Source organism: Trachurus trachurus (assembly GCF_905171665.1).
Source record: "Trachurus trachurus genome assembly, chromosome: 14".
In the NCBI taxonomy this organism is placed as follows: domain Eukaryota; kingdom Metazoa; phylum Chordata; class Actinopteri; order Carangiformes; family Carangidae; genus Trachurus; species Trachurus trachurus.
The window spans coordinates 1,717,877-1,735,402 of NC_139903.1; the positions used below are offsets into that span (position 1 = coordinate 1,717,877).

The window sequence follows — 17,526 nt, forward strand, 5'->3', positions numbered from 1 at the left end:
GGTGCAGTTACTGGCAGGTTATTTTTATTCTTTGCTGAACTCAACTACTTTCTTAAAGCCCCAGTGTGTAAATTATTTGGCTTTTTATTAGCAAAAATCAAATATTCTTTCATAAATCCGTATTTCACTGAAGTGGAATCACAGCTGCATACAAATGAAAGCTTTCTCGTACCTTAGAATGAGAAAGAAGTCGTTACAAATACATAAGTGGGCGACGCACCGAACCGAGGCGGCCATGTTGCATCGTGACCGTAGGTAACCACGGAAACGGTCTGTTAAAACTGTCACCACTGTGTAGTGTGAGGAAGGACAGAGGCACCGGTGTTGCATTCAGGTGCAGTCAGGCAGACGGCCGTCGGCAAACCAACCGGATGTCATTTTACTCCACCAGAGAAAGACGGTAAAACAATACCACGACAACATGTTGTCAGGCCTGTATTGTTTTGCCTCGTGCTGGCGGACCACTGGTTTATCCTGTTACATGCAGCGTCTGTTGTCTGTCTGACGTCTGCCCCATTTCACCTGAATGCAACATCAAGAATACGTTCAGATATGCAACCGCACCGCTAGATGGGGGGAATTCCTACACATTATACCTTTAATTCAGTGTTGGGCAGTGACCCCTTAGTAACACGTTATTGTAATCTGATTACCTTGTTTTTAGTTATTGAGTAATCTAATAAAACCCACTAGCTATATATACAGTAAGTGTTTTTTGTTTCGTTTTTTTTCCCAAAAACGCACATATTTCATATTGAGCAGACTTTACGAGGGGTAAATTTATCGATCAACGCATAATGTGGCAAGTCATTGTTAACTTGCAGGTCGATTTAAAGTAGTGGCCAACTTTTAATTAATTTAAACCGTGTTCACTTCCTGCCATCTAAAAAATCCTCTCTAGTCCTCCTGAACGTAGGTGGCGCTGTGACAAAAGCTGCGGTCCTGAAACTGCAGCCTCTGGTACAGCAGCTTCACCCTCCTGGTCTGGTTTGGTTTGGTCTGGTTTGGTTTGGTGCAGGGTGGCTGTGTTCGAAACCACATACTCCATACTACATACTTCCATACTGCATACTTCCATACTCCATACTACATACTAATCGATCATACAGTATGCAGAGCGTTCACACTGCTGCGTACTATGATAACCCACAATGCATTTCGCTCCTGCCCGAGCCGAAATCAGCCGCCCTGAAGCTGATTTCACTTAAGCTCTAAACTCTGTAAATATATAACTTCAGCAACATTTGAAACATTTTCAGGCGAGAAAGTACTACTTCGTATCCCCATGGTGTTGAAAAAATGACAAAATAACACCTATTTACAATTTTAGTCGGACGAAGTCGGACTTCTCTGGCGTTAGTAAAACCAGCCGTAGTGAGCACTGTACTTCCGGTTTCTGTGTCAAAATAAAGCACCCGTTGCAATTGACCATAAAGAAAGCCGTTACAATGACGTCAGTGCTCTTACTTTATAAACAGGAAGTGAACCTGTCCCCACTGTGGCTAGCTTGCTCACATTTGTATTGCTGCCCCTCCTTTTTCCTCTCGTCCGCTCGGCTCCTCCTTCTCCGTTTTTTTTTTTTTTTTTTTTTTCGCGGCAAGGAAGAGGCGGTCCTTGACGTCACGTTGCGTTGCATCTTGGGTAGTTTGAGTATGAGTAGTGACCTCATGATGTATACTCAACATTTCGGCCGAATCTAGTATGCATCCGGGAACTTCTCGCCTACTGCAAATCGCATACTGCGCAGTGTGAACATACTGCATACTCAAATCGTTAGTATGAGTAGTACGAGTAGTAGGAGAAGTATGCGGTTTCGAACACAGCCCTTGAGTTTGTGCAGTGAAGCGAAGCAGCAGGAAGACACAGACACGCGTGTTGACTCTCCTGTTGCCTTGAACCGGTGCAGCTGCAGCAGGAAGTGACATCGCTGCAGATAAAACAAAGGAACATTTCCTTGGCTGCGCACTGCAGCGTTTACACAGCAGACAACGTTTAGTTTTCACTTTCACCCCCCACCACGCGCACACACACACACACACACACACACACACACACACACAGTAACGGAGCAGCATTGTTGTCATTCCTCTGTGAAAGTGAAGAACTCAAGTCGCCAGAAGTTCAACCTGCAGAGTCATGTCAAGTATGAGACGTTTCCTGTGAAGAAACATAACTGAGCAGAGTTCAGTAAGTCACAGTTCAGTCTGCTGCTTAGTGCGAAGATAAGAGATCAACCAGTCACACTGGAACATGGATCTATCTATCTATCTATCTATCTATCTATCTATCTATCTATCTATCTATCTATCTATCTATCTATCTATCTATCGTTCTATCTATCTATCTATCGTTCTATCTATCGTTCTATCTATCGTTCTATCTATTGTTCTATCTATCTATCTATCTATCTATCTATCTATCTATCTATCTATCTATCTATCTATCTATCTATCTATCTATCTATCTATCTATCTATCTATCTATCTATCTATCTATCTATCGTTCTATCTATCTATCTATCGTTCTATCGTTCTATCTATCTATCGTTCTATCGTTCTATCTATCTATCGTTCTATCTATCTATCGTTCTATCTATCTATCTATCTATCTATCTATCTATCATCTATCTATCTATCGTTCTATCTATCTATCGTTCTATCTATCTATCTATCGTTCTATCTATCTATCCATCGTTCTATCTATCGTTCTATCTATCTATCTATCGTTCTATCTATCTATCTATCTATCTATCTATCTATCTATCTATCTATCTATCATCTATCTATCTATCTATCTATCTATCTATCTATCTATCTATCTATCTATCGTTCTATCTATCTATCTATCGTTCTATCTATCGTTCTATCTATCTATCTATCTATCTCTCTATCTACTGTATCTATCTATCTATCGTTCTATCTATCTATCGTTCTATCTATCTATCTATCTATCTATCTATCTATCTATCTATCTATCTATCTATCTATCTATCTATCTATCTATCTATCTATCTATCTATCTATCTATTATCTACGTATATAGATATGTGTATCTCTATATATCCATATGTGTTTAGATAGATAGATCTAAATCTATATTCTTGCCCATAAAGTTGGATTTTAAAATTTTTTTTTTTTTTACCTCTTCTCATGAAATGATTGTGATGTGATTGATTCTTGATAGATAAAGTGTTTATCTTCTCAAAACTTTATTGATCAATCTCTTCCAAACATATCACTGTACAAAATCAAACCACAATTAACCTTTTGCAAACTGTGTCTTACTGTAAACCTCAGAGGCTTCAACAACATTATTCCAACCTTATGGGCAACAGTGTAAATAGATAATTGTGGTCAGACAAATTTCATAGGAGATATTTCTATATAAATATAAATCTGTTTTCCATGTGAATCCTGGTAGAGAGAGAGCAGCAGCAGCAGATGTCCAGAGAGCATGTAGACTAATAAAACATGTGTAAGTGCAGACAGACTGAGGCTTACTGTTATGAAAGGAGCCGCTCCGACTGTGATCGGGTCGTGACCACGGTTAATGTCGCTCCGCTGTGAACGCACACACACACACACACACACACACACACACACACACACAGAGACAGTGGCGTGCACAGACTTTTTGAAGGGCAGGGGCGAAAAGGAAAAAAAAGGGCACCTAATAGCGCGTCCTCGCCACTGAAGAGGGCACTTTAGCACACGTCTTGGCTTCCCTGAGGGCACTTTAACACGTGTTTTAGCTCCCAAGAGGCCACTTTAGCACATGTTTTGGCTCCTAGTTGTGGCTCCTAGAGGGCACTTTCAGGGCTGCCAAGTTTCAGAAAATGACAAGAGTGAGACTGTAGCGACATGGTGCGTTTGGCCGGCGACCATAGGTCGGCGCCGAAAAAAATTTGGCCTTTTTTAGCGTTGATTTGGCCTGTTTTATGATATGAATACCTTAAGACTAAAAAACGTCGATGTGGCCTGTTTTAACACGTGTTTTGGCTCCCAAGAGGGCACTTTAACATGTTTTGGCTTCCAAGAGGGCACTTTAACATGTGTTTTGGCTTCCAAGAGGGCACTTTAACATGTGTTTTGGCTCCTAGAGGGCACTTTAGTACACGTTTTGGCTACCATGAGGGCACTTTAGCACACGTTTTGGCTCCTAGAGGGCACTTAAGCACGCGTTTTGGCTCCCAAGAGGGCACTTAAGCACACGTTTCAGCTCCTAGAGGGCACTTTAGCACACGTTGTGGCTCCTAGAGGGCACTTTAGCACACGTTTTGGCCCCCATGAGGGCACTTAAGCACACGTTTTGGCTCCTAGAGGGCACTTTAGCACACGTTTTGGCCCCCATGAGGGCACTTTAGCACACGTTTTGGCCCCCATGAGGGCACTTGAGCACACGTTTTAGCTCCTAGAGGGCACTTTAGCACACGTTTTGGCTTCCAAGAGGGCACTTTAACGCGCGTTTTGGCTCCCAGGGGGCACTTTAGCACGCGTTTTTCAACAATTGGGCCACGAGGGGGGGCGACCGCCCCCCCTGCCCCCCCCCTGTGCACGCCACTGCACAGAGACAATGTTCCTGCTGATGCTCACACTCATTATCTCTGCTAGGTAAATGTTCCTATAGCAGCCAGTGGAAATGTTTCAGCCTTTTCATCTCGGAGCAATTAAAACCGCTGCGTTTATGGTCGGTGTCACGTCGGCTTACTGAAGCGTGAAGCGGTTTTCAGTCAGTGTCGGTTTCTGGCTTATTTCCTCTCACATCGACGGCACATCATCGTCTCTGAACATCTAGTCTCCAAAATAAAAGCCCTGGCTGCCATTTCCATTCATGAAGGGATGTAGCCTATTTATAATTTTTTACTGTTACGTAAATTCAATGTTATAAACATCAAGAACAGAGATAATTGCCGGGCTTCAGGGCTGCACACTTTCCATTCCATGAAAACAAAAATGGAAACACAGACTTTGGATTTTTTTTTTTTTTTTTTTGTGTGTGTGTGTGTGTGTGTGTGTGTGTTACCACCCATTCTTGTTTCTAATCATGAGAAAAGAGGCACATGACCTGATAATCGCTCCAAGTATTTGCCTGGAGATTTTCCCTCCTCCTCCTCCTCCTCCTCCTCCTCCTCCTTCCTCTCGGCCATACCAGAGATTTAACATCACATAAGAATTATTATTATTATTATTATTATTACTGTTTTAATGCGTCCGAGCTGCTGTCAGAGTTTCTCTACATACGTACGCTGCTAATCCTGGTTTTTATTTTTATTTTTTTCCCTCTGTTAATTGTGATTTGTGTGTGTGTGACGGTGCGATGAGGGATGGATCTGGCTGCAGTGTACTGTAGTTGTGTGTGCAATGCATTGTGCACAGCTGGCAGCCGGCCAGGATGGTGGTGGGGGTTGGGTTGTGTGTGTGTGGGGTGGGGGGTTGGGGGGTCTTACATAACATCCATGGTTTCAAACAAATGTAATGTGAAAGGACTTTTCATGTGCAGCTCAACTTGTCCAGTTTTGACAGTGTTGGAAACACAGAAATCCAGTTTGAACATCGACTTAACTACGCGGTCGTTTCCTCTCCCTTTAGCTCTGTGTTTGTTGTAATTGGCTTTTAATGATGTTTTTAAGCAGTTTTACCTTCAGTTTCTTTTCAGTGTTTCCATAACAAACATATGAAGATGTCACAGATAGAAAACGCTGAACCGATAATACAAGGACAGATGTTTCGGTAACACTTTACTTGACGCTTATCTCTATAACGCATTATAACCAACTTATAATGAGTTATAATGCAGTTATAGCACTGTATAACTATAGTTTTAAACACTCATGAATGATCATAATGCTTTATAACAATAATCATAACACACTATAAAGCATTTTATCATGACTTATAAGGTCAGGTATTATAATACGTTATAATTGTTACTGGCTGACAATGCATCGATAATGCATTATAAACATAGTTATAATGTGTTATAATTGGCTTATACATGTGTATAACTATCATTATAAATACTCATTAATTATCATAAGACTTTATAACAATAAGAATAAGACATCATAGAGCATTTTATAATGGCTTATTAGGTCAAGTATTATAATAGAGTTATAATGCTCTATCATGCGTTATGCTTATTGTTATAAAGCATTATGAGTGTTTATAATGATAGTTATACACGTTTAAAGCCAATTATAACACATTATAACTATATTTATAATGCATTATCAATGTGGACATTGTCAGCCAGTTACTAACAATTATAACGTATTATAATACCTGACCTTATAAGTCATAATAAAATGCTTTATAGTGTGTTATGCTTATTGTTGTAAAGCATTATGATCATTTATGAGTGTTTATAACTATAGTTATACAGTGCTATAACTGCATTATAACTCATTATAAGTATGGTTATAATGACTTATAGAGATAAGCGTCAAGTAAAGTGTTACCGATGTTTCTATAGCAGGAAGTGAAGCTGCGTTGCATCATCTAGTTATTCCAATTATAAAAATGTGTGTTGTGTTTCTGTGTCTGTCTCAGTTCCCCTGTGTCACTGTCTTGTTTTTTAATCTCTCCTCTTCCTCCTCTTCTGTTTTGACCCTTGTAGGCTTCCGTAACCTGCACCTGGACGACCAGATGACGCTGCTGCAGTGCTCCTGGCTCTTCCTCATGTCCTTCAGTCTGGGCTGGAGGTCCTACGAGCAGTGCAACGGCAACATGCTCTGCTTCGCCCCCGACCTCGTCATCAACAAGTACGTACAGTACACACCCCAACTCCCCCCCCCAACCCCCCCACCACCGCCCACAGCTGCTCTCTGACTCTGTCTTCTGTTTCTCTGCACAACATTTTATTGCTGGTCAGTTTTGTTTTTGAGATCTGCTCATTTCGAGGAGTTTCTCTCACTCCCACACTCGTTCAAGTGTCGACTTATGCTTAAACTCCTGGAGGAGAAGAGAGAGTTGGTGAGCCTGAGTGGTTGTATGTTGGATCGTTTATTTGTCAGTTTGTGTGTTAAAGGGAAAGTTCAACATTTTTGGCAAATTGGCCCATTGCCATAATCCCTATAGTCATTATAGCAGTAGGTTCGTTACCTTTAAAGCAGAAGTAAGTGATATTTTTGTGTTAATATAAGTCTTAAATAGTTCTATCTTCCGACAGCAATCACTTCTATAGAGTGTTTGGTCTGAAACACGGGTCTGTCAGTCACTCTGCTCTGCTCTGAGCCCAGGAGAAAACTTTCCTTGTATCCTACAACCTTTAGGACGGCATAAAGGGGCGGTCCTCTCTGTGTGTGCAGCCAAGGGATGCGCGTGAATGTGGTGACGTAGGGACGAGGGCGGGGACTGATAACTCCATCTGCTGACAGGAAGTTAGACAAAACCACCGGATCGCTTACTTCTGCTTTAATTGTCGGTGCAAGCTATTTTTAGAACGGCGGAGCAGAGCCGTGAGCTGCTCAGAGCTACGCTACGGAGGCTCATTATGGGATTTCTTGGTTTCCCTCATCAAACTCATCAAATACACAATCCAACAACTCCACAACGCTCTGGTGGACAAGTTGTGACCTGCACATTCACCACGCTATGAGATAATAACACAACGTTACCACACAGAGTTGTTTTAGAGGGAAATGCAGAGACTGTTGATGAAAAACTGTCCCTGAAGGCAACGTGCATCAGCGGTTTTGCATGAATTTCCCTCTAAAACAACTCTGTCTGGTAACGTTGTGTTATTATCAGAGTGAGACCTCGGTGAAAAGAGCCTCGGTCCAAACACCTCCGTCCTCCACTCACCACAGTGAAACCTCCAGTACAGGAGAACTGTATCTTCACATTGTTGGAAACACACAGTTTTTTTTGCTCTGTTGCAAGAAGCTCAGATGTGCAGATCGATAACTCTCTCAGACCTGAGCCTGAGGTGTGGAGCTGCAGCCGGAGGACGAGCTGCTCTGATCCAAACACAGACTGGAGACCAGCTCCTCTCCTCCTGGTTGCAGCTTCTCACTTAGAGGAACTCTGCAGTCTCAGATTCTGCAGGTTTCTGTTGCAGGAGTGAAATGGAATAAATATATTCTATAATAAATAAGATATTTATCAGAAAGAAGCTCTCAGGTTTTGTAATGCACAGGAAAACACAATAAAATAAAATAAAACAGCACGTTGTCCATGTTCATCCGACATCAGCTCCACAGTAAATAACCTCTGTGTGCTGAAGCAAAGGCTCAGGTACGAGCTGCTCTGTGTTAATTACACAGGCTCATTACTTTAACAGTCACTGGCTGCAGAGATTGATTGTGCTCGGATGTATCTGTGCTCAGCAGAGTGTGTGTGTGTGTGTGTGTGTGTCGTCCCCAGAGGAAACAGGATAGAGGGCTAATCTCCTCCAGGCTGTTTTCATTCACAGGCTCAGATTTTAAAACACATTCACAGGTAAAAACACAACAAGAAGAGAAGAGCACTCCTCCGGTCAGAGTGTTTATTAACAGGCCACTCGGCAACAAGCGAATAAGATTGTCGCACATCCTGCATGGCGAGTACGAGCCATAGAAGGTTCAGAGTTCCTCACTGCAGACCGAACAGATTCAACAACTCGTTTGTTCCCGTGTCGATCAAGCTGTTAGATAAGGTCAGATAAGACCAGAGCTCAGGTGACTTGCTCTTTGCCCGTTCTGTATCGGTTAGTAATTCTCCTACTACAATTATAGCACTTTTTATTTGGTGCTATTTATTCATTTTTCAATGCACCATGTTTTTTTTGTATCTCCTGCACTTTGTATGATATAGATGTGCACATCTATTGTATGTGATCGTGTGTAATTGCATGTTCTGTGTTACTTGTGGCTGCAGCATGCGGGCGAATGGCCCAGAGCAACTTTCTCACATTGTGGGACAATAAAGTTAATCTTAATCTTAAAGGGATAGTTCAACATTTTGGCAAATTGGCCATTGCCATAACCCCTATAGTCATACCAGTAGGTTCGTTACCTTTAATTGTCGGTGCAAGCTGTTTTTAGAACGGCGGAGCAGAGCTGTGAGCTGCTCAGAGCTACGCTACGGAGGCTCATTATGGGATTTCTTGGTTTCCCTCATCAAACTCATCAAATACACAATCCAACAACTCCACAACGCTCTGGTGGACAAGTTGTGAGCTGCACATTCACCACGCTATGAGATAATAACACAACGTTACCAGACAGAGTTGTTTTAGAGGGAAATGCAGAGACTGTTGATGAAAAACTGTCCCTGAAGGCAACGCACATCAGCGGTTTTGCATGAATTTCCCTTTTTGAAACCGTCAGTCGTCACAGAAAGAAACAGATCTGCGTTTCCCTTCAAAATGTTTGATATCAAAGAGAATCACTTTCCTAAGATTACGAGTATTTTTCCTCTTTTCCATTTTTCTGCTCTATAAAACATGAACTCTGGACTCGGATCAAACATTTCAGCGATTGTTAAACCACAGCTGGGAGTTCATAGTGACGGTGGAGTAACAGTTACCTCAGCAGGGTAAAACCAGAGACGAGAGGTGAAGGAGTCACGAGCCCGAGGCCACCACAAATCTGGAGAATGTGCATTATTGATTGTAGAGAAAGTGATGTGTGTGTGTGTGTGCGTGTGTGTGTGTGTGTGTGAGTGTGTGTGTGTGTGTGTGTGTTGGTGGAAGTGAGGTGTGAGAATCCATCAGGACTGATTTCACAGTGCGGTTTCCTCCTGCTGGGGCTGTTTATTGAGAATTGAATAACAGGATGAGTGAAAGAGCTTTAAATCTAATCTGTACGTCTGTTTTCCTCTCCTCCTCTTCCTCTTCCTCCTCCTCCTCCTCCTCCCCCTCCTCCTCCTCCTCCTCCTCCTCTCAGGGAGCGAATGAAGCTGCCCTTCATGAACGACCAGTGCGAGCAAATGCTGAAGATCTGTAACGAGTTCGTCAGACTGCAGGTGTCCTACGACGAGTTCCTGTGCATGAAGGTCCTGCTGCTGCTCAGCACAGGTAATAATGGAAACACACACAACAAAACACTAAAACACTTCAGGGATGGTTTTGTTTTTTTTTGTTCTTTTTTTCAAATTTCAAAGGCTGCAATTATTCTGGGATTAAAAAACAAATGACAAAAGCACTTTTCCAGCGTGTCCGACGTGTAAAGCTGCTGCTGCTGCTGCTGCTGGTGGAAACTCAGGAGTCGGAGCAGAGAAATAAATGTCACAGCTTCTCTACACCTGACGACACAGAGATTTAACTTTACACTTCATCATTACTGTATCATAATGCAAAACAATCAACCAGCTCTGATTGGTCGATTGATTGACAGAAACCGATTAAGCTGCTGCACCGATTAAAAACATCACTTCTGTCATTTCTCTGGCGGCAAAAAGCTTCATTGTGATAATTTCTCTGTTTTCCTGTGGCAGTAAATTGAACGGTAACACTTTACTTGACGCCTATCTCTATAACACATTATAACCATACTTATAATGAGTTATAATGCAGTTATAGCACTGTATAACTATAGTTATAAACACTCATTAAAACAGTATTATAAATATGGGCATCGTCAGCAAGTTACTAACAATTATAACGTATTATAATACCTGACCTTATAAGTCATGATAAAATGCTTTATAGTGTGTTATGATTGTTGTTATAAAGCATTATGATCATTCATGAGTGTTTATAACTATAGTTATACAGGGCTATTACTGCATTATAACTCATTATAACTATGGTTATAATGTGTTATAGAGATAGGCGTCAAGTAAAGTGTTACCAATTGAACTTTAGGATTTTGTTCATTTGCAGGAAAACAGACGTATTTAAAACTTCACTGTGACATTTTGACTTGTTCATAAATGTTTTAAGAAACGACAGAGTCAGAAGCTCAACGTCACTTCAGCACAGACTCACTGAAGTTTGTTTTAAATGATAAAACTCACTGTGAAGTCTGAAGACTCCAGCTTTGTTTCTGATCATAGAGAGGAAATAAAATGCAGCTCTGTGTGTGTCTGTGTGTGTCTGTGTGTGTGTGTGTGTGTGTAAGTGTAATAAACAGAGGCACAAATTACCTAAATGGAAAACCTGATTACAAGAAAATGTTTTTCTCTCAATTATGATCATTTTAGTGGCTGAGTGGAAATTGGCCGGAGCAGAGATCTATCATCATCACATCCTGGATTTAGTCTGAATTTAGTTGCTCTGCAGGCTCCAGTTTAAAATGTACAAATTAGTGAAGATGGACCGACATAAAAGAAGTCGTAAAACATTCAAAACTGTAAAAAAAAAAAAAAACAACAGCTTTATAATTAGCACTAAAAAAAAACCCAAAAAACATGACCAATCTGACTTTTAGCCACTTATGTAAATGTGTCGTTGCTGCAGCCGAGCGCTCGTCCTCTCAGAGCAGAGCAGAGGATGCACTTAAGAGCAGATTTGCTCTTTATGCAGAGGAAATGACATTTCCATAGTGAGCAGCACCGGTTGCATTTTCATACCTGAGAGCTATTTCCATCCGTTCCCATCGGGGATGGGATGGAAACACTATCAGGTCAGGACGACGGCTTCGGTCTGAGCCGTTTGAATCGTTCCTCATGCACATGACTGAGAATTACAGTACAATCACCTATGGGGCCAATTTGATTTATTATATCATCATCATCATCATACCTGTTATGCAGACAGAGCTCAGCCTGAGCAGTTAACATCTGCCCCACAACATTTGAATAATAGGTCAGACAAAGAGCACACACACACACACACACACACACACACACACACACACACATTACACACACAGAGAAGTGGGTCGTAGTACTGTATTGTAGTAGTAATCCCCTGTTAAATACAATAACACTTAGTTCTACTATACTAAAGGGAAATCCACAGAGAGCAGAAAAGGAAAACAGTTTTTACTGCAAAAAAATTAAATGGTCTCTGTGCCAAAAAGCAGCAACCAGCAGAAAGCCGCGGCGAGGCCAGATACTGAAGCACTAACACTTATCTGATTATGTAAATGGGACAGGACTTCATTCTGATCCGGCCCTCAGCTGGTTTTGCATAATCTCTGGGCCGGTAACCGTGGCGTTGCCCGGGCGCAGCCAGCGCCATCACATCATCAGGCACCGACCGGACTGACAAGGAATCTGTTAAAGTGTCGACACGGTCGTTATGACGACGACGACGAGCGGCGTATTGATGCTTTTCAGCCGTTTAGTGTAGTTTTTATCTCGGTGCGGCGCCGTGGAAAGGCCCAGCGTGAGCTCAGTCAAACACACAGCACAGAGAGACGATGATTATGTTGTTGTGTTGTGTTGTTTTTTTCTGTTTGGGAGCTGTGTGTGTGTGTGTGTGTGTGTGTGTGTGTGTGTGTTCCTCCTGGAGTGGGAACACACACACACACACACACACACACACAGAGCGCAGCAGCATTTGATGTCACCTTTTAGTTTTGCATATTTTCCACTGGTTCTGCAGCTTTCTGCTCAGGAGGTGCGTGCATGCATCACGCTGTGTGTGTGTGTCAGTGTGTGTGTGTGTGTGTGTGTGTGTGTGTGTGTGTTAAAGCTCACCGGGTCACACACAGTTTTAATGACCAGAGCTACACACACACACACACACACAGACACACACAGCTTCACATCCAGACTTGTTTAAATTGAATTGAATTGAAGTGAATGTGCATCAGCAGCTGTGGAGACTGAAGCTCAGATTCAGTCTGAACTATGAATATAGAACATAACATGACACATAACATGAGATCACATGGCTGCACTTGAAGTTATTCATTACACACGTTACATAAGAAACCATGGCACAGAGACGATACAGTCCAGTAGAGGCAGAGTGGACTCCTTCACTTCCTCCTCTCAGACACAAAAAATCCCTGTAAACTGCAAATGATTGATTCTATAAAAGTGTCATGCACATGTGCTTACAAGACACTCAGCATTTAAATACATACATCCCTGTTGTTTTTGATTTCTTTTGTCTCTTTTGTCTTTTTTGTCTATTTTGGTTTTCTGATTTTTTTTTATTTTTTTTTTTACACGTGTAGCCTATATAAATCTAAAAAAAAACTAAAACAAAAGACGATTGTTTGTCTGCTAATACCACTTGTAAAATGAATTGTCCAAATGATTGCTGAATTAATATTGTAAAAGTGGTTGTGAGGAAATAAAAAAAAATGAAAAAAATAAATACATACATCCAAAAATAGACAAAACAAAACAGAACAAAGCAAAAACAATAGAACAGCAAGCAGCAGAACATGATTTTATGTGCGATCTAATGCTTCCTGTCTTAATTTCCAAACTCCATCAATGAATCTAGCTAGAGCATAAGTCTCCTCTTTAAAAACCAACAACACAGCATATCATGTTCAGACATCCAGAATAAGTCTGGGTTCTTCATGGGCTTCTCCATACAGGGAATGTCTCAATTTATCAAACAGAGGACAATGAAACAGAAAATGCAACTCACACTGCAAAAACTCAAAATCTTACCAAGAATATTTGTCTTCTTTCTAGTCAAAACAAATCTCATTCTACTTAAAATAAGACTCAGCACATTAAAAAGCAGCTTGTTTTTAGACACTTTTTACTTCTTTCAAGCAGATTTTCATTTGAAATAAGTAGAAAAATCTGATAGTGGAGTAAGTTTCTTATTACAAGCACAAAAAACTTGCTTTCACTGGCAGATTTTTCCACTTATTTCAATTGAAAATTTGTTTGGAACAAGTGAAACTATCTAAAAACAAGTTCATTTTTAGGTAATTAATCTTATTTTAAGTGGAAAGAGATTAGTTTTGACTAGAAATGAGACATTTTGACAAGAAATAAGACAAATATACTTGGAAAGATTTTGAGTTTTTGCAGTGCATCTTCAACAGTGCTACGTAAGGTCACACAAAACACACAAGCGCTCGCTGCTCTTCTGGTATAAATGAACATGAGACTGAACGTTGTTAACTGTGAATGTAAATGTGTGTTTGTGTTGATGTTGTGTTGACGTTCAGTACCGAAGGACGGGCTGAAGAGCCAGGCGGTGTTCGACGAGATCAGGATGACGTACATCAAGGAGCTGGGGAAAGCCATCGTGAAGAGGGAGGAGAACGCCAGCCAGAACTGGCAACGCTTCTACCAACTGACTAAGCTACTGGACACCATGCAGGAGGTCAGACACACACACACACACACACACACACACACACACACACACACACACACACACACACACACACACACAGATACACACACACACACACACACACACACACAGATACAGCACTACTCATAGCAGTAGGTTCGTTACCTTTAATTGTCGGTGTAAGCTATTTTTAGAACGGCGGAGCTACGCTACGGAGGCTAAAGGAATTTCTTGGTTTCCCTCATCAAACTCATCAAATACGAATTCCCAAAACGCTTTCGTGGACAAGTTGTGACCTGCACATTCACCATGCTATGAGATAATAATCTAACGTTACGAAACGGAGCCGTTTTCGAGGTGAATAGGGGGTAAATGCAGAGACTGCTTGCTGAAAAACTGTCCCTGAAGGCAACGCGCATCAGCGGTTTTGCATGAATTTCCCTCTAAAACAACTCTGTGTGGTAACGTTGTGTTATTATCTCATAGCGTGGTGAATGTGCAGCTCACAACTTGTCCACCAGAGCGTTGTGGAGTTGTTGGATTGTGTATTTGATGAGTTTGATGAGGGAAACCAAGAAATCCCATAATGAGCCTCCGTAGCGTAGCTCTGAGCAGCTCACGGCTCTGCTCCGCCGTTCTAAAAATAGCTTGCACCGACAATTAAAGGTAACGAACCTACTGCTATGACTATAGGGATTATGGCAATGGGCCAATTTGCCAAAATGTTGAACTATCCCTTTAAATTCAATGGTGCACGGAGGGAACGAAGCCGGTTGGCTCGTACATAAGTTCCACCCCTATAACAAATTACAACAAGACAAATTTCAATGGCTAACAAATAAACATAGGAAAAAAAAGAGATAAAGTGCATAGATAATCAACGTTATATGAGGAAAATGAACAAAAATGAGAAAAAATGGAGAGATAAAGAACAAAGTGATCAGTAACAAATAGAGACATAAGAGAAATAAGGTACAAAAAATTCATTAATTGAAATCATAAGACAGAGTAAGGATGTGGGATGTGGAGAGAGCGGGAAATTCAAGAGAAGTTGAGATGTATTTTTAACTGCTTTTTAAAAAGTGAATAAGAAGAAATGGATCTTAGTGAAGGAGGTAGTCCATTCTCTATAAGTCACATTAAACTGATGATATGATAATCGGGTGAAGGGTAAATATAAAGTAATATTATTACTGTGTTTAGTGCAGTGAGAATGTACATTATGAGTGAAGGTAAAGAAACTTGTGTGTAAAACCCTGAAAATGTTCAAGTCTCAAACATGTGACGTCGCTACGACGGAGTATTGGGGCAAAAAAACAGACTTCAAGAATAAAGTCATAAATTTACGATTTTTATTTGTCAATGTGGCCCTAATACTCCGTCGTACGTCTCTTCCCTCCATACGACGGAGTAGCCTACTAGGGCCACATTGACAAATAAAAAAATCACAAACTTCGAGAATAAAGTCGTAAATGTATGACTTTATTCTGGAACTTACAGCACATGGTTGTATAGATTAGAGAAGATCTCTGCCTGTACTGTTTCTCCATCTCTTCTCATATCAGTCAGGATTTTTCTTTCATATCTTGTGGTTCAAGTTTATCAATAACTTGTGTGTAAAACCCTGAAGAACACACTCAGTCATCCCTCTAAGTTCCTGTAAAGCCTCTTTACTGCAGAGGCAGAAATCCTCTGTCCTGTATCTACAGTAAAGCTACTGTAAGAAGAGATTCACATTACAACTAAAAAGCTTTTTGTCTGTTTGTTTGTCTCTTCCTCTTCCTCCTGCAGATGGTGGAGAACCTGCTGCAGGTCTGTTTCTACACCTTTGTGAATAAAACCCTGAGCGTGGAGTTCCCGGAGATGCTGGCGGAGATCATCACCAACCAGATACCAAAATTCAAAGACGGGAGCGTCAAGCCTCTGCTGTTCCACCAGAAAGGACTGCCTTAAAGAAACAAAACTGTGAAGCAAAGACTTACACCTCCTCCTCCTCCTCCTCCCTTCTGCAGGAGCACGACGACGACGACGAAGACGCCTGTGGCCTCTCGCCGGGTCAGATCTGGCCCCCACACCCCAAAAAAAAAACGAAACCTGCAGCAGCAGTAGGAAGAAACCCTGCGAAGCCACCGAGAGAGAGACGTTGTGGCTCTGAATGTGTTGTTGTGGGCCGGCTGCTGCTGCTGCTGCTGCTGCTGCTGCGTTGTGGTGATCTGTTTGTTTCCCTCCGTCTCTCCGGCCGCCAGTGTTTCACTGCTGTTTTCTGACAAAGACAACCACCTTCTCTTCTCTGCAGCCCCCAACCCCCAACCCTCCCCTCACTCACACATTGAGTTTAGTTTTTTTTTCTTGTGTCTTGCCTCACTCCCGAGTCCATGACCAGCAGATAGACACCATCCTTTCCACTGTGCGTGCAGTAACAAGGGAGATAGAGCCGTATCGCCCTAATTAGCTTAGTTCAAACACTGGAAGTGTATGGGTAGTGTTAGCCTGCCTCCACCTAAAGTCGCTAATTAGCTTAGCTCAAACACTGGAAGTGTATGGGTAGTGTTAGCCTGCCTCCACCTAAAGTCGCTAATTAGCTTAGCTCAAACACTGGAAGTGTATGGGTAGTGTTAGCCTGCCTCCTACCTAAAGTCATCAGAGAAACTCTTCAGCAACTCTAAAGGGAAACCGGCGGGCCGATCTTGGTCTCAGAGCTGACAAAACTCTCCGGTAAGGCATCTTGAGCGGTCAAATGCCGCTAATGGGACGAGATCGGTCAAAACGGAGGGTTCAAGCAAAGACGCTTTATTTTGGTTCAAGCTAGCTACATCGAGGGTAGGTTAGCTTCCTATTTCAAAGTAAAAGCACAAATTCTATCGTCATGGTTTTCTGTATGTAAAGGGCAACGGGTGTTTTATTTTGTGAAAGTAACCGTAAGTGCGTTGGTCACAACGGCTATCTTGAGTAGCGCCGAATTCGTCCGAACCAAATTGTAAACAGCTGGTATTTAGACAAATTAACGACACACTGCTGATCTAAACGGCTACTTTCTCACCTAAACATGTTTGAAATGTGGTTAAAGTGATATATTTACAGAGTTTAGAGCTAAAATGAAATCAGCTTCTGACTGCTGATTTCAGCTCGGGTAGGAGGCAGGCTAACACTACCCATACACTTCCAGTGTTTGAGCTAAGCTAATTAGCGACTTTAGGTGGAGGCAGGCTAACACTACCCATACACTTCCAGTGTTTGAGCTAAGCTAATTACGGCGATACGGCTCTATCTCCCTTGTTACTGCACACACAGTGGAAAGGATGGTGTCTATCTGCTGGTCATGGACTCGGGAGTGAGGCAAGACACGAAAAAAAAAATGTTGGCGTATCCCCCTTTAACGCCTGA

At 41.8% G+C, this 17,526-nt stretch overlaps 1 protein-coding gene across 4 annotated transcripts in view; it reads left to right on the forward strand.

Annotated features, from left to right (window-relative positions):
* Positions 1-16,654, forward strand: part of LOC310996901 (glucocorticoid receptor-like) — a 108,979-nt gene extending 92,325 nt beyond the window's left edge. For 3 of the 4 annotated variants that reach the window (XM_083986417.1, XM_083986419.1, XM_083986420.1), the window contains 4 exons: positions 6,616-6,760; positions 9,866-9,996; positions 14,012-14,169; positions 15,934-16,653. In XM_083986417.1, coding sequence (XP_083842543.1) covers positions 6,616-6,760; positions 9,866-9,996; positions 14,012-14,169; positions 15,934-16,095 — 596 coding nt within the window. In that variant the 3' untranslated portion in view covers positions 16,096-16,653. Of the gene's footprint in view, positions 1-6,615; positions 6,761-9,865; positions 9,997-14,011; positions 14,170-15,933 lie in introns of all 4 variants that reach the window. The other variant, XM_083986418.1, reaches the window with a different exon arrangement.
* Positions 16,655-17,526: the final 872 nt, after the last annotated feature.